The following is a 23,334-nucleotide window of genomic DNA, read 5'->3' on the forward strand; positions in this document are numbered from 1 at the left end:
TTTGATCACTCCGGGTTACTACAGTTAAAGCCACAAAAGCAAAGCTTTTAACGCACGTATTTAAGGCTAAGCTCACCTGTGCAATAGTGGCCTCTCGTTCACCGATCTCCTGCTTGTGCCGAGCCGTTGCCTTCTTGCTCTCCTGGGTAAGCTCAAAGTACTGCTCTTCCTGCAGAGCCCGAGCGAGCTGCTCAGACTCGGCCTTGGTCACCGTCAGATCCAGCTGAGCAGACAGCGATTCTCTGCACCGCAGAAGACGAATAAATAAAAAGCCCTCGGCGCAGATTCTCGAAGCGGCAACAGACATCAACAGGAGTCCACCACGTACCTTTCGCTTATCAAATCATGAACCTTCTTCTGAGCGTCTTGTACCTGACGGTTCCGTTCCTCAATCTCCTCTTTCAGCTCCCTAACCTGAGTTTTGTAAAGTGTCTGCAAGGGGAGGAAACGCGCGATGATTCTACAGTAGGACACTAGAAGAGACATCTGGACTGTGGGAGTTTTACTTACAGAAAAATACTGTTCGGCTTCAAGCTGGTCCTGAAGTTCCCTCATCTGTCCTTCGTTGCCTCTGTACTGTCTGTCAAAACAACTCCCAAATAAGTCATGTGTTCATTTGTTTAAATCACAAATGTATTCATCAAAACTTAAGTCCCCCCCCCCCAAGAATCTAAAATCATCTTATTTAGTAGTACAGGGGTAGGATTAGTGGAAGGAGCCGGAGCTGCACTAAAGCCTAATCCTGTTGGGTAAACATCGTCTCCAATCAGCTTTGGCCTGCTCATGTCCTAAGCTGGAATAATAGCACTCATTTGAAAATAACAGCCAATTATAAATCTATTTACACGTTAACTTCCTAAGAGAATTACTGACCCATGTTGCACTATAAGGAAATAAGAAATCCCTTGTGGACCTGCTGCCAGCTTGTTTCGCAGTGAAAAAAAAAAAAGAAGTGCCAGCGTGGTTGAGTAACCCTTTCCCCAAATAATTATTCTACTCAATCTACCTTTTAACAAGGCACGTTTCTAAAAGCATTTCTAGAACGTACTTTGTTAGCTGAGCCAGCTGGAACTCCAGTGAGCGTTTATTCTCCAGCGCCGTGTTGACCTCCTGCTTGAGCTGCTTCTCCGAACACCTCAGGCGGTCCATGTCCTGCGTGCGGCTCTTCAGGTCGTTCTGGGCCGCCACGCGCTTACTCGACTCCTGATCCAGATGTGTGTGCAAACCTTTCACCTGACGAAGGGGGATTTGAGAGACGTGACAGTTTAGAGGGGAAAAAACCCCATAATTATTAATGATGCTTTTAAAACATCCTGAACAACGGATTAGAAAAATAGTCTCTGAATGCTTGAATAGTAATAGGATCTCATAAACTGCAGTTTCCAAACATCCTGAAACACCACAAAGCTGGAATCATTTCACAACATTGACAAAGAATGAAGCAAACAATAAGGACACAAAGAAGGAAGCAAGGAAAAGCACAAAGGAATAAGGGACCGAGATAAGGAAGCCGAAAGGAAAATTACGTAAAAGAATGAAAAACAGGTAAGACACGAGGAAGGAAAGAAAGGAATGAATTAAGGAAACAGAAGAAAAGCAAGGGGACAGGACAGGTTAGAAGGAAGGACATGATAAAGAACAGGAGGACAGAGAATAAGCAAAAGGATACGTAAAGAAAAAATGTGTGAAGGAAAGAAGAAAAGACAGGCCACAAGACAGAGAGAAATGAAGAATACAAGACAAAAAAATAAAGGAATGAAACTAAGGAATAAAAGGAAGACACTGGGAAGGAGGAAGAAAAAAATAAGAAATGGGGGTGTTACCTGTAAAAAGCCCTATTTCTACATTTAAATAAGCTTCGGTCAATAATTAAAACAGTGGTGATGGGCAAAATGTAAAACGAAGGTGTTTTATGGCAAATTAAAGACAAAGCATTTGATTTAAATGTCAAATACCAGTTAATCAGCAAAGTTAATGTTCATCAAAACATAAGTTAACTGAGGTTGGGGGGAAAACGTTTGCATTTTCCCCCCCCACATCAAATTGCATTTTCCATAAACCAACCTGGAAACTAATAACGGCAATCCTTTTCCAGACTGTGTATAAACCCTGCATTACATGAAAACTCCCATGTATATCAGCCATTTACTAACCTCATCTTCCAGTCTCTCCTTTTGCTTCATCAGCTGCTCCATTTTCTGCACGGACTGCTTCAGGTCGAACTCCAACATCGAGCACTGCTTCTCGACCTCCACCACACGGCCCTCTGCTCTTGACCTTGCTCCAGTCTCTTCTGACATCTTCTGCTGAACGGCTGCAGTAAAGCAGGGACAGATGCTAGATTAATTCTACAGCCATCAGAAGCAGTCGAGTAAACAGGAGGCTTTTCGTTAAAAATGTTGACTTCGGGGACAATTTCTTGAAGCAATTTCCTTTCTGAGTTCTAAAAAAAATATGTCAAAGTGATGTGAAAGATTAACGCATACAGAATGAAGAGTGCATGCTCTTTTAGTCAAAATATTTCACAAATACACATTGAGTTACGTGAGTTTAACGACTTTTACCCGAGTCTCATCTTCGTCTTGCTGGTAATAAGTGAATACCAAGAGAAATTATTCTTTACAGTTTGGTACGTTTACATGTTTTTCCAAAGTGAAACTCTGATCTAGACCTAAAACAGAGTTAATGCTAGCAAGAAATCACAGAACTGGATACATTTATAAAATGTAATTAACGTAAAATGTGGATTTCTGTCAAATTTGGGAATTTGTGAAACCAACTCAAAACTCCTGGGTTTCCCCAACAATGCAAGAGTCAGTGTTATCTTTACACTGGTGTTAAAAGCAAATAAACAGTAAAAAAAAAAAAAGATAAATAAATACATAATAGGACATTTGCATGATGTCACCCACTGAGACAAGGCTACATGATAAGCTTCAAAAGGAGACCTGATCACAAGAGATCAGAAAAGATCACAACCAGCAATAAATTGCTGGTATTTATAATTTTTTATGCTGTACATATAAATACCAGCAATTTATATTTGCAAGATTCAAAACAAAGTGACTAAAGTTTAGAAAGGAGGTGAAAAAAAATTCTTTAAAGTTTTGTCTCAACATGATTACTTGAAGCTTTAGGTAAGACCTTTTTTGTAAGTGAATAATCAACAAGTCATAATTCATATCAAAGCAGAAAAGATGGCAGCTAACATGAGCCTGTAGTTTTTACAAGCTCTTTCCTCTGATTACTAAAAGATACTTTCTATTCAAGTGTGTGGAAAAAGGACACACTGACCGATATGGACAGAGCAGAGGTTTGAACCGGGAAGACCTCTGTTCCCTTTTTGCACAAGAAAAGTTTAAAGTCATAAACAAAAAAACTGTAAGACTAAACTACAATTTCTTTAGCCTGTAAGTTTTAAAAAACATTTAATAAAAAAGTATTTACTGATCCATAGTGCCATACTGCAGTGAACTTCAAACCTTGGGCCCTTGTGGATGTTTTCATGGTCATAAAAGAGAGAAATATATGTATCATTATTCATCTTAAGCAGCAATTCTATTTCAAATTCAATGAGGTGATGTCCCAACATGCTCAGCAGCTTCTATTCTTTGAATTCTTCTAACCCAAACATCACCTAAAGCTAACTCTGGATCACATAACAAAGGCGAGGCTTGAAAATATGATTTATTTAGGTGGAAAAGGCTGTGAAAAATAAGGAATATATGCCCCCAAAAAATTAAAGACCGGGGGAAAGTGGAGGGGCGTGCTTGGACACGAGGCTGGCATACCAATCATAGCAGCTGATTTGGCTTCTTCAATAGATTCGTATTTGTCTGTGAGCTGCGCCCGCGTCACTCTGTGCTCGGTTTGTTCCTGCTCCAGACGCTGCTGCAGGGTCTTCAGCTTGTAGTTCAGGTCTATCTCCAAACTGTTCTTTTCCTGTTGCGTAAACAAAGATTAACATGAAATGTACAACAATTTCTAGGGGTTAGAAATGGCTGCTGCTCGTGCGTGTCGTTTTCATGTACCTTCTCCAGGTAGTTGCTCCGTTCCTGGGCTTGCTTGCGTTCTCCCTCCACTTTGGAAAGATTGATTTTCAAGTTTCTGTTGTCTTCTTGCAGTCCGGCCAATCTCGCTGAGCAGAAAACACAGTCAACCACAATTACCACTACAAAATCAATTTGTTTGGTGCAAACAAGGAAAATAACTTGGGTTTTCATCACTAGCATTGCAATTAAGGCGCAGCCGTGAGATGGAGGGATGGATGAACTAAATTGAATTTAATTGAGACGGGATTGAATCTTATTTAGCCTTATTTGCTCACCTTGCAGTTCCCTCATCTCCTCTGATCCCTCGCTGTAGTTTCTTCGCTCCGACTCCAGCGTGCTCTGAAGCAGCAGCAGCTCCTTCTCCAGCTGCGCCTTCTCTCCGTCGGCGGCCCGACTCCTCTCCTGCAGCTCACGGTTCAAAGTCTCCAGTTGGCTCATCGACTTCGTCATCTCCGTGTGGCTCTTCCTCAGTCTCGCCGCCGTGTCCGACTCAGCTCGCAACAGGTCGTTCGCCTCCTCCAGCTTTCAGTTACGATGATAAAAAAGGAACAACAGAGGGTTTTAAATCGGGCTCCAACAGCAGAGTACTGATAGTACTGGCAGTGTTGCTTTCTATTTGTGCTCGGTCACACAGATTGTGATTTATAAAAGAGTGATGAACAGTGCCATGCAAGTATTCAGTAGTTAGCAACCATCAACATATTTTGTTGCTACTTTATGTGATAGACAAACACAAAGTGGTAAATAAATGCAAAGTGGGAGGAAAATAATACAGTATATCAAATGAAAAAGAGTGATAGAGAAATATGCAGCTACTAATATGAAAAAAGTCAATATAAAATCCTAATGTGGATAGAAATACAAAAGTGTGTGTGTGCGTGTGTGTGCGCGTGTGTGTGTACCTGCTTCTGCAACTGGACAATCTTGTCATTTGAGGCCTGTGAGTTCTGACTGATCTTCCTCATATCTTCAAGCTGCTCCTTTAAATTCGACACTAAAGGGAAGAGGGGAAGACGGGAGAGATAATGCCTCAGTTAATTTCTAAATCTATGTAAATCTCTTAAAAGCTTCTTTTTTTTTTTTTTTTTAGGAAAGTATGTTTATGAAATCTCATAGCTTAACACATTGTTGTAAAGTCTTTGAAAAGTTAAGAGGGATGTAGAAATGCACCAAGAGTTCACCGTTTCAAAAATCCCACCGGATCGTGCGCCACTTTAAGAACTTGAACTGGAAAGCCTCCCACTTACACAGTCAGCAGCACTTCATTACTTGTACCTTCATTCTCTAAGTTGCGCCTCTTTTCTCCCTCCTGGTCAGCTTTTCTTTGGTACTCGGTGAATCTGTGCTGCAGCATAATCTTGTCTTTCTCCAGCAGAGACACGCTGGCTTCTGCACTCTTCCTCAGGTTCGCCTGTGGCAAGGAAAAACAGAGAGCAGCTGTGATGCAGGAGAAACCAAATCCTTAGCCAAAGCCAAAGATGATAAACAGGCATTTATTTAACTTCACTTCCCACTGCTAACTTGTGTTTGAAGAACTGTGGCTCTTTTCATCAGGACACAGCGTTAAAATTTGTTTATATTTACTTCAAATCTCTTAAAAATAAGAAAGTAAAAAAAAAAATAAAAAAAGTATCTACCTCTTCATCCAACTCCTTCATAATCTTCTCAATCTTGGTGTTTGATGCCCTTGGGGGAACAGAAATGTTATGCGTTACATATGCACAAGATATATAATCTTACAGTCACAGCTGATTGCAAAGTTTGACTTCCTGTTTATAATCAAAGAGTCGCATTCCACGAGGCTGGAAGGGATCAATCTACACCAAGTGAAGAACTTACCCCTTGTGCAATTTTCCTTCACAAATCTAACAGTTTAACTAGAAACAGTCGCTTGTGGGATTCTTTTAAACAACTACGCTCAGCAGGGATGAAGTCACAACATTTCATATGTTTTCACTTAGATCAAGTCAGCAAATGCATATTGTGCAAGAGTAATGTTTTAATCCATACCTGCATTTCTGTTCCAGCTCATCTTTTTGTTGCATTTCTCCATGGAGTTGCTCCTCTAATTGGTAGATCTGTTTTTGCAGGTTCTCCAGCTAAAAAAGAGAACAGTTTGGTTTTTTTTGGACGGATGAAGAAAATGGCAGACATTCACATCATCTACACGTTGAGCTCATGTGTCATACTGTACTCACATGACTCTTGTCCTCTTTTGTTGAACTGCTACGTTTGTCGCTGGTCTTTGAGGCAGCAGATCCACGCAAAGGACTGGAAAAAAAAAGGGCGGAGAGTATGAGTCTCTTCCCATTTCAGCTTAGGAAATGGGAAGTTTTTTTTTTTTTTTTGGATATAAAGACAATAAAAATATACAAATTGTAAAGAAAACCTTAGGACAAATGCTTCACTTCAATTATGTATACCAATGTTACCAACAAAAACAATTCTTCCAATCATTTCAGTTCAGATTCTATTTACTGTTTAATTAATTGCTTACTTGTAATTAGTTCATTTGTCATGCTAAGACTACTTTCAATGCAACTACATTTCCTACCACATTCCCGTGGATAAAGGTTTTTTTAAAGAGCGAGTCTTTCAGTAGATAACAGGAAGGCTGGACAGAGCACAGCTGCTGTTTTATCCTTCTGAGCTTTCAACCTATGTCTGCCTTGAAAACCTGCTGGCTACGAAAAGGTTGAAGAATTTTGGAAATCTCAGATTTAAAAGGTTAGCTCAGGTATTTTGAAATGAGGTTCTGTGAAGTTATTCCTGGAAAGAGTTTCCTTATGTGTAGCAGAAAGATGCTTATTGGACAGTAAATAAATCCAGAGAGTTGTGGGCAGTCTGATGTAAACTGGGGAGGTTTAGCTGAACTTTGCCATTTAAAACAACTCAAACTACAAGAGTTTATATTCGCTCAGACTCAAGCGCCACCAAAAACAAAATAGTCTTTTAGATTTTATTTAACAATGTTCGATGTGCACATACACTGGAGATGGTGTATTTTTAAAGTCTCTGTGATTCTGTCAGAATCATTAAAAATAAAAAAATGGTTGTTTTCCAAATCAGCTGATGAAGCAAATTCATAGAGAGTCTGTCTCCTTAGCATGTTAGCTTTCCACCAATCCAACACTGTGTTTACTTTTCCAACAAGGCTCAGTATTTGTTTTGTGAAAACTACGATCAACGTATCCCTGGATATCAAGTAAAGTAGTCCCAACAAACATTTTCGCCTGACAGACTTACTGTTGATTGCTGTAATACGTGAAGCCGACAAAAGGGAGCTGATTGCCCACAAAGGCCTTCGGTATGGGAAAGGTCTCCTCCTCTCCCCGGTCTTCCTCGATGTCATCAAAATTACTGGTGTCTACGTCACTGCTGAGTTCAGGCACCACAGGGGCAGCGGCTAAAAGAAAAAAAAAAAGATTAATACCACTTTTACACAGCCAAAAGTGATAAGGCACAAGATTACCACCAAGGAGTTACAAACTCACAAAGGTAACTTTATCTGATCCAAACCCAGAGATTGCAATCTCTGAATTTCAGCTGATATGATGTTCTTAAGCACCTGGTGCAATAATTTGTTTATTGCAATTAAAAATTGCTCTGAAAAATAATTTTTCAATTATGTCTACAAATCTCCAGTGTCCTTTGCGCACAAATCTTTTAGCATTACAGACATAGCTTGAAGTCCCCCTTAAAAAAACAGCTGAAAGCAGTTGTCTGGCAGAGCTGATTTATCATTGAACCAACAGAAGCAGCGAACAGCAAAGTGCTGACTTCAGGCCTGAAACCTATCAGACATAAAGCCACTAAAGAACTGAGTGCAGCTGCTGGATTTAGCCCTACGTTTCCAATCGCTCCGCGCTGCAGCGTCACTCGCGGCACATTAACGTCGGGAGTTCAAACTGCCTCCCCGTTCTTGGCCTCAAAGAGGCTGCGCTGCCAATGATTACTCTGAGCAGGAATCACGTTTAGTCTTGGAAAGGATACTGAATGAATGGCTTGTCTGCAAGAATTTCCTGCAACTGTCTGCAGTAGGTCAAATGGAAAACATGATCACTGGCCTCATGATTGAAATAACAGTGTTGCAACTGTTAAATGAAGTGGGATTTGTAAAATCTTGATAAAATAGCGAGGGGAAAAAAAAATCCTTACTCTCTCGGATGTTGTCCCATGTCCACTGGTCGTTTTTGAAGAAAGGGTGCCTCTTGATCTCATCCACTCCATTACGGCCGAGCCGAACTTCCCTATATGGGGGAAAGTTGTTCGCATTTTAACAGCTCAATGAACTCCATGACAGTGGAACGCCACTCATACACGCTAGATTAGTTCAACGCAGTGGATGCCTAAACAAGCAAAACATCTATTGATTTCCAACCTGTCAGTCAAGAAAGCACAGATGAGATTTTTGGCATCGTTGGAAATGTCACTGTCATCTGGGAAGGTCAGGGCATTCTTGTGGTTCATGATTTTACTGTAAGTCCCCACCAACGAGTCTGCGTAGAAAGGCGTATCGCCTGTGCACAAGACATACGAGAGTTACACGACACTGATTTATTCTGTGGTGAATAGTGGGTTTATTATAAAACAGCTGGGGGGAAAAAAAGACTCACCAACAAGCATCTCATAGAGAAACACTCCTACTGACCACCAGTCACACTCTCTGCCATAGTTGCCATTTCCTCCTTGGGATTTCAGTACCTCAGGCGAAATATAGTCTGGAGTTCCAACTGCTGTGTCACATTGTACCATCCCATCCTGACGAGAAAAAATATATCAAAACCATTTTATTACATTATTGGGAAAAAAAAACACAATAAAAAAAACATGGCATCCAAGAAATTCAATAAAAACATTTTTTTTTGAGAGAATGAAAATGATACCTCATTCATCTTCATGCACGTTCCAAAGTCCGCAAGTTTTAAGTGACCTGCTTTGTCGAGCAACATGTTATCAGGTTTTACATCTCTGTTGAAACAAAAAACGAAAACAGTCAGCAAACAAGGCTGAGCAGCAGCACATTCAAGTCAAACGTTTGTTATCTGCAAACATATAAACAAAGACAACTTACACTGCAATGGGAAGGTTTTAGTAGATTATTACACAATTCTATTAATGAAGTTTGTTGTGTTTGATTGGTATTGGTTTACTTCACGACTTTTAACTAAACATTTATCTTTGTTGTCACGGAAACAATTAGGAGATGGGATCAAAATGTTTGTGGTGGCCGTCACCTGTGAATGAAGCCCATGGAGTGGATCCCGTCCAGCGCTAACACCACCTCCGCTGTGTAAAAGCGGGCCCACTTCTCTGGGACGTCATAGTTGCTCATCAAGTTAACCAGATCCCCGCCAGGCATGTATTCCATCACCATGTAGAGGTAGCGGTCATCTTGGAATGCGAAAAAGAGCTGAACGAAAAAAAAAAGAAGAAAAAAAAAAGTCAAAATTATAACAAACCAAACATAACGTGATATCAAAGTAAATCAATATTTGACATTTTACATCTTCACCATTTGTACTATTAAATTGGAGCTTACCTGCACAACCCATGGACTATTGGCAAAAGCCATGATGTCTCTCTCTTCCCAGAAGAAAGCAGAGTCTGACCTTTTGATCATCTCAAACTTGCTCAGCAGCTTCATGGCGTATACTTTACATGTGGATTTGTGTCTTACCTAAAAAAACAAACAAAAACACAAAAAAAACAACCAAGTGAAAGTTGGGCGTTCACACGAGTTCCTTACCTTTAATATAAGATAATAAAGCGGTAAATTCTTACCAACTGAACCTCTCCAAATGCACCTCTTCCAATAACTTTAACCACCTCATAGTCCTCTGCTTTCATTCGTAGATCACGGATTTTACTAATTGTTTTTTTATCTGGTGGGGAAAAAAATAATGATCAATCAACAATTAAAAAGGTTTGCACGTTTTCTGCAAGTTCCAGTGGGTAAAATGCAACTTTTAAAGATCAAACTTACTGAATGACTTAAGTTACTAAAGCAAGGTAAGCCCAAGTTAAATATTACTTTGTCAACTTACGTTTGTGTTTATTGTCCCTGGCATGTGACTCAATTGCCGTTACACAGAATCCTACACAGTAGAATACTTATTGCAGTAAGGTTTTAGCAAACTGCTGCACACAGGCAATTGTTACTGTTTAAGATTTTTAAAGTGCCAATAGTGCTAATAAGTAAAAAGCTACTTCTTTTTTTTTCGAAATGATGAACCTAAATTTACTACAAAATATCTGCAGGTAAGACTTTTTAAAAGACCTAAAATTAGACAATTGAATTTAAGACTAATTATGACTTTTTAAAATCCTCCCGAAGCTTTTTTCTCTGTGATGTGGAGTATATACTCCACATCACAGAGAAAATCAATTCTGAAATTCATGGGAAAAAAAACCCAGTGATTCTAAAGTTGCAGAAATTCGACAGCAAAATTAGTCATTGGCTTAATGCTGTAAAGAATCTGTTTTAACAGTCACATGTCCTTTGAGAGTCATGGAAAATCTGCATTTTGAATGCAAGCAAAATCGTTGGCAAACCAACCAGAAAAAAAGCTGAGAGTGTTTAGGGAAAGTTTGTTGCCTATTGAGAGTTGGCCTCTACCCAGTGTAATAATTCCAGCTCCCCAGAGAAGCATCACATTCACCATTATTCCAAATTTGGTCAAGGCTGTGTTAGGGGGACAATTTTCAATTCACATGGGTCACAACTGGCACCGGAGTGCATGGAAACGCAGCGTGTGAGGACATCAAAGTTCAACCAATACGAAAATAAAGCAGTACGCCATTATGACAATTATTGTTCGTTGTTTAAATATAGGATTTTATGTTCGCTGGAAACGTGCAAATTTGATTGTGTGTTTGCTAGATTCAGCCTTTGTTCAGTATTTCTCTGCACAAACACAATGGAGCCATCATTCGATTTAACTTTGGTGCAAAAGCAAAAATGAATCGAGAGAATTTGGAGTAAAGAGTGCTTCAGGCAACTCGAGCCACTGAGGTCCAGGGTCTACGCAGATAATCCATTAGTCCAAATCCGTCAATGCTTTGCACAAAAAGACGAGACGAGGAATAACTGAGGTGATGTGAAGTGGCAGGTCCTCTTTTGGTCAACCACTTTTTTTTCCTTCTCTTTCTAAAACCAAAATAACAGATTCTGCACAACCAGGGGCAACATGCTGAGTTATGTCAGAAGAAGGATGAGAGGGAGTATTTGTTGTTTTCATTAAATTATAGGTTAACTGGATGTTATTCAGGAAATTAAAGACGTACAAGGCCAAGTTACAACATCACTGCCCTGCCCCCACCTTAGAATAGCTGGCTTTGTAAAAACTACTCCACTGTAACACACTGTAATATGATAGTTGGCATTTCCAAGAAAAATCCTTACCGAGAATCAAGTTTAAAAAAAGAAAAAAGAAAGAAGGAAAAACAAAAACAGTCTTGGACTAATATTTACATGACGTCTAAATTTAAATTGAGGGGGTTCTGAGGTTTGAGAGCAGCGAGGAAAAAGAAGCCAACCTTGATATGCATCATGCGGGTCACCGGTCATTTATGAGAGCCCCTTTGTTGGGGACACTAAGCAGTAGACACCTATTGTGTCCAAGCATACATACTGACAGACACAAAAACAGCTTTCTTTGCAGCGCTGCATATAAACCCCATAACAGGCGGTCTATGAACACAAATGGGACACCCCGTATAAAACGGGTACATGAGAGCGAAAGCTATGATCCAAGATACTTACATCTATTCAAGAAGTTGTCAATGCTCTTGTTTTTCCTAAGGGCAGGGAAGTCGAGGTCGTATACCAGCGCGTCCAAGCCGTCCTGGAGGAAGAGGAACAGAGCATAGATGAGGCAAAACCCAACAGTTTAATTAATTTTTTTATATACAAGATATACATGTTTTCCTCTTAAGTAAAAACATTAATGCTAAAAAAGGCCCTTAAATGTGTGTAGCTCAACAATCCATGCTCATTTGAGGAAAATAGTTTATTTCCACACACGCACACACACACACACACGCATTGCGACGAAGTCAAATGGTGACAGATTAGCTAACACCAGCAACTTAAGTATTGGGGGGGTGAAGAAAAAAAAAAAAAAACTTTCAACCCCGTTGTCAATAATAAATCATGACATATCGTGGACAATTCAACAGAAAAACACATTTTTTATAAGAAAAAAGAAAATAATCAGTGATATTCTGACTGTAGACCATTCTGAATCTTTAATATTTTCTAGTGAGATATTTTTTTTTATTGGTTTAAACAATCTGATTTTGAAAAACTTGATTGGTTTTCTATCCAAACACCAGAAACATTTAGGTGAAAACTGAAGGGCAATACTCAGTCCTGACAAAACCTACAGTTCCACATGAAGAAAAGCAACCCCAGGGCATGACTCTGCCACTACCATATTTCACTATGAATATTGACTTCTGGTGATATGAAGTGTTGAGCCACGCTTGGTGAAATCATGTAGATTTCCTCCCTGACTACTTTCAGTCTCATTTTGGAGAATTGACCCCTCTCTGTTCCTTGTAGTCCTATCTCACTAGAACAACTGAGTTTTATTCCAGGTTAGTGAGAGTCACGGCAACTGCTGTCGGGTCTGAACTCAAGAAGATCCAATGCTTAAACTTGAATTCCCAAATTGTTTTACAAACATTTACCATTATACATATTTGTGCAAATATTGTTTGTTTCTTCTGATGCGAGTGCTTTTTACTTGAATTACATCACACTACATCATGTGGAAAAATGCTACAGCTATCAGTATTTTTTTTTACATCACATAAACCTCTAATTTAAACATGCACCTTTGAGAGTACCTGTGCACTATTAAATAAGTTATAATAAAGGCTGACCTGTTCTACAGTTTTCAAATGCCAACACACACACAGTACACACATACTGTGATGTTTTGACAACATAACTCCCTCTACTGAAACTAAAGGCTTTCAAATTATGCTTGAAATTATGCTTCACTAAAATATTCTCCCTACAAACATGTCCACTCCCCAGCCTTACCCAACACAAAGTATGACGATATGTGTCAATTCTTCCATAAATGCATTTGTGAGATCATACACTGATGTTGGATGAGAAGGCATGGTAGTATTTACTCTTATTTATCCCAAATATGTTCAGTCAAGTTAAGATTCGAACTGTGCAGGTCAGTCAAATTCTTCCGCACTCATCCATGTCTATTTTGGCCTTGCTTTCTGCACTGGAGTGAAGTCACGATAGAGCAGGGAAGATCAATCTACAAAATCCATCCACAAAATTAGGTGCATTAAAGTATCTAAAATGCCTCGTTGTGCCGAAGCTTTGAGAGTTACTTTCACTGGCGCTAAGGAGCCAAGCCAACCTCGCAAAAACATCCATGCACCATAATTCCCTTTATGCCACACTTTACACCCAACACAATGTGGTCAGGCAAGTGGCGTTCTCCTGGCAGCTGCCAAACAGAAAGGAGTCATTGGTCACTCCAGAGAATACGGGTATACTAGTCTTTAGTCCAGTGGAAGTTTGCTTTGCACAACTGCATAGAACTTGTTGATGTAAGGCCTGGAAGCAGCTGCATGACCGTGGAAAATCGTTGCATGAGGTTCTCTAAACTAATCTGAAAGGCACATGAAAATTGGATGTCTACAGCCATGGATTCTGCAGAAAGTTGGCTAGCTCTCCACATAGAGTTGATGTTCCCAGTCTCTTAAACTTTCTTATAACACCACTAACAGTTGACACAGTGGAATATTTATTAGAGAAGAAATGTAGCTGCTGGACTTTACTGCGCAGGTTGCATCCTATGATGGAACCACGTTGGAATTCAATCAGATGTGGAGAGAGATGCATTCTTTTGCAAATGTTTGTAGAAGCGGTTTGCCTGCTTAGGAGTGAATTTGACACCTGTGGAAATGGAAGCGATTGGAACACGAATATGTTTTTTTTTTTTTTTTTTTTTTTTAGGAAGGGTGAGTAAAAAGGTTTGGCAATATAGTTTATCCGATGAAAGAAAATGGTTGAACAGATTATTGGATACTAATAAATCATTTAAATTTAGGTGTGAGATCCACTGCTGGAACTCAAAAAGTTTCAGACGGCGGGCTGACGCTGTCTTGGCCCGGCAAGAGACTAAGTACCACTGGAAAGGTTTAACCTAATCTGCCATAATCCACAGTGGTTCCAACAAAACAGCCACATAAACACTTCGAACACGTGCAGTAGTATGTTGTTCATATAGCATTTGAAGTAGAAGCAAAAGGAGTATTGGAGATATCACACGTCAGCTTAGTGAATTCTAAAGTTGCCCAGTAAACGCGTCTAAGGAACTACTTATTTTTAAGTGTTTATTTGATGACACAAATCTCCAAGTACAGCGTTAACAATCTATTGTGTCATGCCCGCATAGTGAATAGGTCAGTAACATGTTTCATTTTGCATCTCTGTACAAAGTAATGATGACACATGGTGAATCAGCAGCTCAGGCCAGCAGAGGAATCCTCTTAGCCAACTCTGCTCCTTCTACTCAACGGTGGAGGTCACGGCCACACCCCTCACTGGGAGACATAACACCAATAGTGCCCTACAGGAAGGGTGGAAACAGGGAAAAGGCAGGTAGGAGGGGCAAGAGGAGAATTGGGAGGTAGAGAGTGGCTGGTAGGACGAACAAAAGCAACTTACTCATTTGAGAAGTTAATGAGGGGCAATAAAAAAGAAAAAACAACAACAACACTGAAATCTGTGTGATTTCCAAAAATCTTCAAGGTCTTTGCATAAAAGCGACCAGCAACAGGGACTAAGGGATGTTGCTGTCCATATGGAAGCCAGCCAGCCTACTCTGAAGGGAAAAAAGAACTAAAGAACAAAGTCTTTTGGGACCCTAATCACAAGGCTCTGAGCTCGGCATTGCACGTTTGCATAACTTCCTGCCACAGAGAACTCTGGACAGCCACAGCAGCATTCCTCAACAGGACTGTACACGTCAGAGAGCTATTTTAGGTATGTGGCCAAACAAGTTCTCAACAAAAAGTAAGGAAGACACAGAAAAAGTCCATCCCTATTACCAAGTCACTGAACAGAGCATGTTTTCAATCAACACAAGTGTCTACCACCATGATGGAAGGAAGGGAGAAGGGAGTGGAGAGCTGGCACCAAGTGGGCTGGTCCAATAAGAAAGCAAGGACAGGGAAACAAATGAGGTCAGAATGGACAACAATGATGACTAAGATGGTTTAAATTAAACCCCAGAGTGAGAAAGGAGTTATTATACTGCAAGTGAAAAATGTTACTGTGACGTGAACAAGAGAACTACTAACCTATTATTGACGAGACCTTACAATGAAAAGGAACATAATGGACAGCACCGCCTGCAGATGGAATGCCATTCAGCATGCAGGACTTTAACCCACAACAAAAAGGACACTACTTGACTATTATGAGTTTAAGCGGACAGGATAGGCCGGATTTTGGCTAAAAACAAATGTGTAAAAAAAATAATTAAAAAATTGTTTTACATTATTTTGGCATTTTATGCTTTGCAAAAATGCTCATACGTTACAGGCATTGAATGTGTGCTTTCGGCTCTTTCCAAAGGATGAATTTATGTGTTGCCTTTTGACAACTTTGGACAAAATGGCAGAAAGACAAAGAGAAGCATCCTTCCTGTAAGGAATAACTGATGCATGCTTAGCACTAAACATCTCACAGCAAACGGTACCATGTCATACCAGTTAAAAAAAACAAAACAAAAAAAAACAGGCATGAAACAACCAAAATTGCATGACAGATGACATGACAGAAGAAGTGAGCAGCACCCGAGGCAACATTTAGTGAACAATAAAAGGTGCAACCGGTTCATGTGGGAGGATGCTTTGGATTCTAAGAAAAATCAATACTGTGGAAGATTTGTTGGTATGATGTCCACTCTGCAAAACAACACAACTGTACAACCATCTGAAATCTAAAGATGAAATGATCAATTCCCCACAAACACAAATTTATTGGAATTTTGCATGTTTGCCAAAATTAAAATAGATATATTTTCAGTAGCTGCTTAAAAAAAACATTAGGGTAAGATTCAAGACTACACCCAAGTACATGTTGTGTACATTATAGACTTTGAAACAATGAAATAGATTTATATCAAGATTTCCATATTGACCAAACATGCCATTTTTTTTCCATAATTACAAAGGACCGATTAATTTCTTTGACAATTGTAAAGATTTCAATGGAAATGCAGCAGAAATATTTTTTTCTCAACTGAAGCTTGTTGAGATTCAGATATCAAATTTTGCATTTCTTCAGTGAATGAATAGACCACTCGTTATCTGGGCTCGGCAATAAACCCAAAGACAGTGGCAACTCTGTTGTCATATTTACACTCAACTAAAACTGACAAATGACGTACAACGTTGATCATGTCCACACTTTACCTAATGACCGAGTATCAACAGATATTCAAAATAATGTGGTTAGGTCACTCTGATGCATATAGTTGATACATGCATCAGTGTGACTTGCCTCCAAAAGAATTTTTTTTTTTTACAGTGAATCTATGCATGTCTTGCATATAGCATGAAACTTTAAAGAATTGAAAAATGTTAAGCAACATCTCTAGCATGATAAAAAAATGGTCATGTGAACTTAACTGGAAATAAACAAAAAGAGACTCCAGCTCACCAATGACTGAAACTTCAAAGTAGGGTGATACTTGCATTTGATTCAAATGTAATATGGAAGCCGTTTAATGTTCTTATAAGTAACATTTAAACAATTTATGACCCTCTGGTTTCGATATTAATGTTGTTTACACAATTAAATGGGATTAAAACAGAAGTAAGTAAAACTAATCTGGCCATCTTTATGAAACCTGCATGTTAACACCTACAGGCAGAGCGTTAATGGAAAGCTCACTTTAAATGTTTTCACAAACATTACAGGGAAATATGTAATAAAAGAGAAGGTGCCTACAAAAAAAATAAATAAATAAATAGTGGCTCCAATTTGAAGGAAAGTAACCTTGGTTAAAATGTTAAAACAAAATATAGGATTTTAAAAATTATAAGTTGATTGAAAATATTGATGAATTTTTATGGCCATCTTCAATAATGTCATCTAATCTAGACTGTGTACAGCTGCTGACTCAAAGTTAGAGGGTCAGCTACTGCTCATGTGCTCAGCTGTGGCAGAGAGGAAGAGATGTGCGCTTCTGTTTGCACTGAAGGGCTCGTACCTTGTGTCAACTTAAAGAAGCCAACATAGCAAAGTTTCCATCAACATACATTGTTACAAATAAAAAAATCACACATTTTTAATTCAAAACGCCAACATACACATAGGATTCAGTTCATTAACGGCAAGAAATTTACTAAGATGGATAAGATGAACAAGTGCACTGCAGGTTTGAAAAATCCGAGATTTTTTTTTCTTCTGCGCAATATCTTTTAAAAAAACATGCATAGTTGTACTAGATCTTCAACTGCGCATCACAAAAATCAAGAGTGCAGCAGAAATGCATACAGAATGTATTTACCTAAACTCTGAAAGCATCTTGGAGTATTTTTTTGTCTAGTTACTGAGAATAAATCTTTAAAAAGTGACAGACCACCTTTTTAGAAATGGTAACGTTAGAAATGCACCAATCAGCTTTTTCCTAGCTAATACCAGTTGGGCCAATTTCTAAGTTCTAATTCATGCAATAAAGCGCATGTCCCTTGCCATTGTCTGATTTTTATAAGGTTCGAAAAAGCAAAACAAAAAATGTGTTGGACTAATTTGTAATACAAAAGGAGCATGATCTTAACTATGTTTCATTTAATGGATTGAAGACGTAAAGTAAAACATGATTGACTGGTATTTAACCAGACATTCACAGACAGGCATCAGGAATGGCATCAGGAAGGTCTTACCTCTGCTAGCTGATGAATTCGGATTTGACTTTGATTGACTGATGAATCACCAATTAAAATCAGTCATTTACACGGCGCAACAAGAACTGGCAGCAGGCACAAACAGATTCAAATTATGATCTAGTTTTGTTAAAGAAAAAATAATAATGTTGTAAATGTTATAAAAGTAAAAGGATAGAGCTTTTCAGCTTCTCGTTATACCTATTCCAGTACTGCAGCATACAACCAAAGGTGCCACATCCTTTTAAACATCATGGGAATCAATCTAATCACAATATTAAAAAGGACCAACGAGGAAAATTTTTTTTGCCAAACTACATAAAAAAAAAGTACATTGGTGGTTGACATTAAATATGGGAATTATTTCTTCTGTTCCTAACCTTTTCGGGGAGAAAAAAAATCACACAAGCACTTTTCCAGGCATTAAGGTCTGAGCTGAAATTTCCATGCGAGACTAAGCCACATCATTCCCTTCAACATGCCAACATAAGGCATGTGAATTGGCCCAACTTCTTGTTTCCTTTTCTGCCACTTCATCAACACAATAAGCTTGCCACACGTGACCAATTGTGCAGGCAGCCATTCAGCTGGCCATGCAAATAAAGGCAGTTCCACTGTAGGCTGAGCCCATGTAAACACAAATGTGTTCACACAGCCCAGCGAAGCCATTCAAAGCATAAAATACCAGACCACTTCCTTTCTGCTTACTCCCAAGCAGTCTGACAGAAATCAACATTTAAATGCACTCCCCTGGCGAGACTTTGCACTGGAGTTGTTTTACCTTCGTCACTTTGCTGAAGCTACGTTTACATTTTGCTGCCGAGCATTATATGTACCGACAGGAAAGCCCACTTACCTAGAAAGATGCTTATCTAACTACTACAGTGGATAAATAGCAGTGACAGTGAACCCAGGGATGGCAAAACGAGGACATTTCATTTTCCTCCAAAGTCCAAGTCAGCAAAACTTCCCTGTCACGAATGCTTTCATGTGAAAATACTTCAGTGATGCAGCACAGCAACGTTTTCACCCATTGAGCTCAATTTTCTTCCGAAACTCTGCTGTCCAATTCCAGCATTTGTGATCTTGCCCAGACAAATAACCTGTGTATTTAACATCAGCACAGTACAGCCAGGCCACGGGTCAAGAGCTTTCTGTGTAAATAAGAAACGCAACTTCAGAGAACAAAAAAAAAAGAAAAAAAAGAAGAAGGAAGGCCGTGGTAGGATGAAAAGCAAAAACAGGACAGTTTAGAGAAGAAAATATAATTTTTGTCGGCATTCCTGAATATAATCAGTCAGTCTGGGGAATGTGGAGCTACAAATAGCTCGGCCAGTTGTTGTTCCCATAACTGAATGGCTGAGGAGAGCAGTTTACGACTGTGAACTTTCCTGCAACAGAAACAGGTCCCTGCTGACCTTAATTTAATCATAAAGACGTTCTGGTTTGTTTGTCTGTTTTTAAGCTGGAGCAATTAAACTTATGGATGGCATTAGTCAAGAAAATTTTATATGAATTAATACAATGCAAGTGCATGTTCACAATTTCATTATTCCTTTCATGGAAAATATCGGATTTTTGAAAATACAATCACTTTTACCCAAACAAAGTCATAGCATGAGATTCTGATCAGTGGGGTTTGACCTTGATCATAGTTGAAATTTCAAATAACTGATTGTGTAAGAGTGTAAAGTATTCACACTAGTTTAGGTTAATTCAATAATAATGTGTGTGCCATGGCAACAAGATAAAAATGTGAGATTAATTAAAAAGAGAATAAAATAATAAATCCATCCAATTCTACAAAATTTTATCAATATTCAGCGAATGAATTAAAAAGATTTATGTGGTGGTCCTACATTATAATCAGTTTTTTAGACTAACTTTGCAATAAAACCAGTCCCTTGTGTTAGTCCCAGGTGTGGATAAGTGGGGTGAGGGGGGATAGGCAAATTTAAAACAAAACCACTCTGCACTCAAAGTATGAATATTACGTCACTAAATTAAATAAGGAACTTGTCTTATTCACATTCATATGCCTGTCAGCTGTTTTGACTGTCCTCATGCAACTGTGTCCAGGACTTTTGTAAACTCAGCCAGAATAAGCTGCATTTGTATCACAACCACTAGCCTATAAAATAAAATATATGTAAAGGGATAGGACATATTTTTACACTTTCATTCTTTCCATGGACACTTTGCTGGAGAAAATTGTAAACAGAAATGATAAAACATCACAGGGCTTTCTGTGCATTTGTATAAAAGAAAAATGAGCTGCAGTGTGTTTGGTAGAGGTAGTTGTTTTCAATAAAAAATAAATAAATAAAAGGAGAGTTACAAGATTATCTGCTTTTACGCATTCAAGCAAAATTCCACAACAGTAACTGTATAGTACAGCATACTGGGTTGATGCATTTATACATGAAACATAGTGAGAGCTCTTTGTTTTATTACAGATGATAGGAAAACTACAATATTTGACCTGCTAATTAATAATCCGAACCAAGTGAAAACCGACCACATATCTGGTATCTTTAAGTAACCCATGGAAATTAAAAATATGGTGCGACTTTATATTATATAACATGGTACATTAAAGCAATACCTTCACAAGAAGGGAAAGTATGACAAGATAATCAAACTGAATCAAAGCATGTCCATGATTAGACTTTCAGAAGATATGCTATTAATTGAAAAAAATAAAAATAAATCTAAACAAAACATTCATTTTAATGTTTTGCTGTTTCACACCTGACCATGTAAAAAAAAAAAAAAAAAAAAAGAATAAACACCTATTGGATAGTAATAACATTCAACATTAAAAGCACTTCCCCTTGACATTCAACCGACTCCACCACCACAACCTAGCAAGGTAACTAAGAGAACTGACAACACTGCATTATGTCCCCGTCAAAACTGTGCAGATCTGTCAGCGAACTCAGGCACTGTTGCACTATCAGTGCGGACACCACCTTAAGGGTTAGGGCTGTCTATTAAAGGCAAAGGTTGCAGAGACAAGGAAGGCATTCAGCATGAGTAAGACATGCCAGGCCTTAACAGATCATCAACGGAGGAAAATTTGGAGGTATGCCACAGACGGGTTTCAGAACATAACTTTAAGCAACAAGTATTTGTTTTTAAAAATCTACAGTTGCATTGTGATATGTTGTATAAATGAATTTACTCACAAAAACAGATTAGTGTCGATATGAGACCTTAAAGACCTAATTCGAGACAAACACATGAACTCTAAGAAAAAAACAAACTAATTTTAACTTAACTTTCTTGCCCAGTAACTATGACCTGAACAATATAAGTGCAAATGATTTGGACCAATTTCAGCTTCTATTCATTATTTCCAATCCTTTCAACCTAACATATACATGCAGCGCTCACACGATCATTACATTGAAATCTGGTTTCCTTGCCTTGCTGTTTCCTGTAATTATTCCTGTTGCAAAATTAAAGTCCAAATCAGAGATTGGAGGAGGATAAACACAGACCGGCTAAAAAGCTGAAAAGTGCCAAAGTAACAACAGAGACGGAGCCAGGAAGCATGCAGACATGTGAAATAGAGGCCAAGTCAGTCAAATGACTTTAAACACAAAACTAGCAGCATAAAATTACAAGATGAAAAAATTCAGGTCATGCTGTCTAAATTCATGTGAAGAAATGTAAATGTCATGTTTGCCCTGCAGGGGAAAAAAAAAAGAAAAAATATCTCAACCTAAAGCTGGGCATTGCATAGAGGCTCAATATATTTACACTAAATACCCTGAGCTAGTAAGAAAAAGTACAATTCCAACATCAAGTCACTTCAAACAAAATGCATAAGCAGGAAAATAAGGATAGCCAGCACAAGGCCAGAGCTGTGCAATTTGATAAAACCCATTACTCACAGCCAAGCTCTCTGGCTGCTTTATGAGTAAAACGGCCTGATTCACAGCCCTCGGAAACACGAGTCTTTACCCTTCAGTCCACATAATTTTGGTTTATGGGAGAAAAGCAGAGCCCACACCCTGCCACCTCAGAGCTGCCTGCCTGTTCTCAACGCTCACTCTCTCTCCAGAACGGCTTTGGGACACACTGGGAACTCCAGACCAGTCAAAGACAAGAGGTTATTTGATTAGTATGGAATTTTATTAAGCTGTGGGTGGAGTTGCATGGTAGCAGTGAGGGAGCCTCTGCAAGAAAAAAAAAAGACCACCATTCATTGATCAGGGGTGAGAACGCTAAAGAAAAAAAAAAAAAAAGCGATAAACGGCCCCCTTGTGTGGGGCTTTGCAGTAGGAACAGTGGCCACAGGTTTTCCCTGTTAAATATGTGGAGCCTGCAGAGTTTTGGGTGAGTTTAACAGTCTTTCTGAAACATGATCGGAGGTCAAACAAAATATGCACGTTATCGTTTAAAGACGGTTATCTAAAGCAGCCTATTCGTAACACAAACACTATAACTTGAGCATGTGGGTGGGGTTTTAGTGTGAACCCCCATTTTCCCCAACGGACTCCGTCCTTGATGTTCTTTTGCCTGGTAAGTAGTCTGCCAACTCCTTCATCCTTGTCATAATAGCAACATTCTTTACTCTTTACTTTATTCTTTATTAAGCCTTTAAATACTTTAGGAAAGCCCAGATGACTATATTATGGCTTTGTAAGCTTCTGATCATGTAAAAATGTTCGAGTTAAACGGAGTCACGACTGAATGTAATTTAAACACACTGTTACCTTGTCGGACATAATGGGAAAATCAAAAAGAAATGAGACTAGATGTCAAGAGAAGGATTTATCCTTCATTAGAATTTCCACACGCCTCAATGTGCCGTGTTTGTCTGTCCCAACAATTTCACGAAGCCATAAACATCATGGGAATTTTCAGACCTTTTAAGGAAGAAGAGAGGTTCTGTATTCCAAAGATGACAAAAACCAAACACCTTGGGCAGATACAGGTTGAAGCTAATCAAAAAGAAAACATGGTTCTTAGCCTCAGTGAATCAGTGAATTCAGTTCTACGATGACATGGACTGAAGGGTCACTCAGTGAAGAAGCAACTATTACTCCAAAGGTAATAATTCACAGTTAGTACTGTGAATTAATTTACAGTTTCCAAATGCACTCGGAGATAAATACCCTTAATTTAAAATACATCTCTTGGAGTCTGATGGAATTACAGTGGAAGTGTTTGGCCGCATAACGTTGTGCTACAGTGGAAGGAAAAGGAAGTCGTGCAAGCATGAGAACACCAAGTTAATGTTGCAGGTGGCACCGAAACGTTAATGGCTTGTTTTGCAGCAGGAGGGATTGGTGCACTTCTTAAAATGTTTGGCATCATGATGAGAGAACCTTAT

General features: G+C 38.9%; 1 protein-coding gene across 3 annotated transcripts in view; it reads right to left on the reverse strand.

The window, feature by feature from the left end:
- rock1 (Rho-associated, coiled-coil containing protein kinase 1) overlaps positions 1-23,334 on the reverse strand; it is a 35,189-nt gene that overhangs the window by 9,054 nt on the left and 2,801 nt on the right. For all 3 annotated transcript variants that reach the window (XR_014084452.1, XM_081598876.1, XM_081598874.1), the window contains exons 2-23: positions 11,818-11,899; positions 9,837-9,937; positions 9,595-9,732; positions 9,290-9,465; positions 8,939-9,023; positions 8,669-8,813; positions 8,434-8,572; positions 8,211-8,302; positions 7,299-7,458; positions 6,251-6,323; positions 6,063-6,151; positions 5,690-5,738; positions 5,328-5,463; positions 4,955-5,046; positions 4,328-4,574; positions 4,032-4,138; positions 3,792-3,942; positions 2,154-2,314; positions 1,049-1,233; positions 511-580; positions 329-432; positions 77-242 (exon numbers count right to left, since the gene is read on the reverse strand). Coding sequence is in view for 2 of the 3 variants with exons in the window: in XM_081598876.1 (XP_081455002.1) it covers positions 77-242; positions 329-432; positions 511-580; positions 1,049-1,233; positions 2,154-2,314; positions 3,792-3,942; positions 4,032-4,138; positions 4,328-4,574; positions 4,955-5,046; positions 5,328-5,463; positions 5,690-5,738; positions 6,063-6,151; positions 6,251-6,323; positions 7,299-7,458; positions 8,211-8,302; positions 8,434-8,572; positions 8,669-8,813; positions 8,939-9,023; positions 9,290-9,465; positions 9,595-9,732; positions 9,837-9,937; positions 11,818-11,899 (2,748 nt within the window). In the remaining variant the exon portion in view is untranslated. The remainder of the gene's footprint in view (positions 1-76; positions 243-328; positions 433-510; positions 581-1,048; positions 1,234-2,153; positions 2,315-3,791; positions 3,943-4,031; positions 4,139-4,327; positions 4,575-4,954; positions 5,047-5,327; positions 5,464-5,689; positions 5,739-6,062; positions 6,152-6,250; positions 6,324-7,298; positions 7,459-8,210; positions 8,303-8,433; positions 8,573-8,668; positions 8,814-8,938; positions 9,024-9,289; positions 9,466-9,594; positions 9,733-9,836; positions 9,938-11,817; positions 11,900-23,334) is intronic.

The sequence above is a fragment of the Poecilia reticulata genome, chromosome 17 (genome assembly GCF_904066995.2).
Source record: "Poecilia reticulata chromosome 17, P_reticulata-male-v2, whole genome shotgun sequence".
Classification (NCBI taxonomy): Eukaryota; Metazoa; Chordata; class Actinopteri; order Cyprinodontiformes; family Poeciliidae; genus Poecilia; species Poecilia reticulata.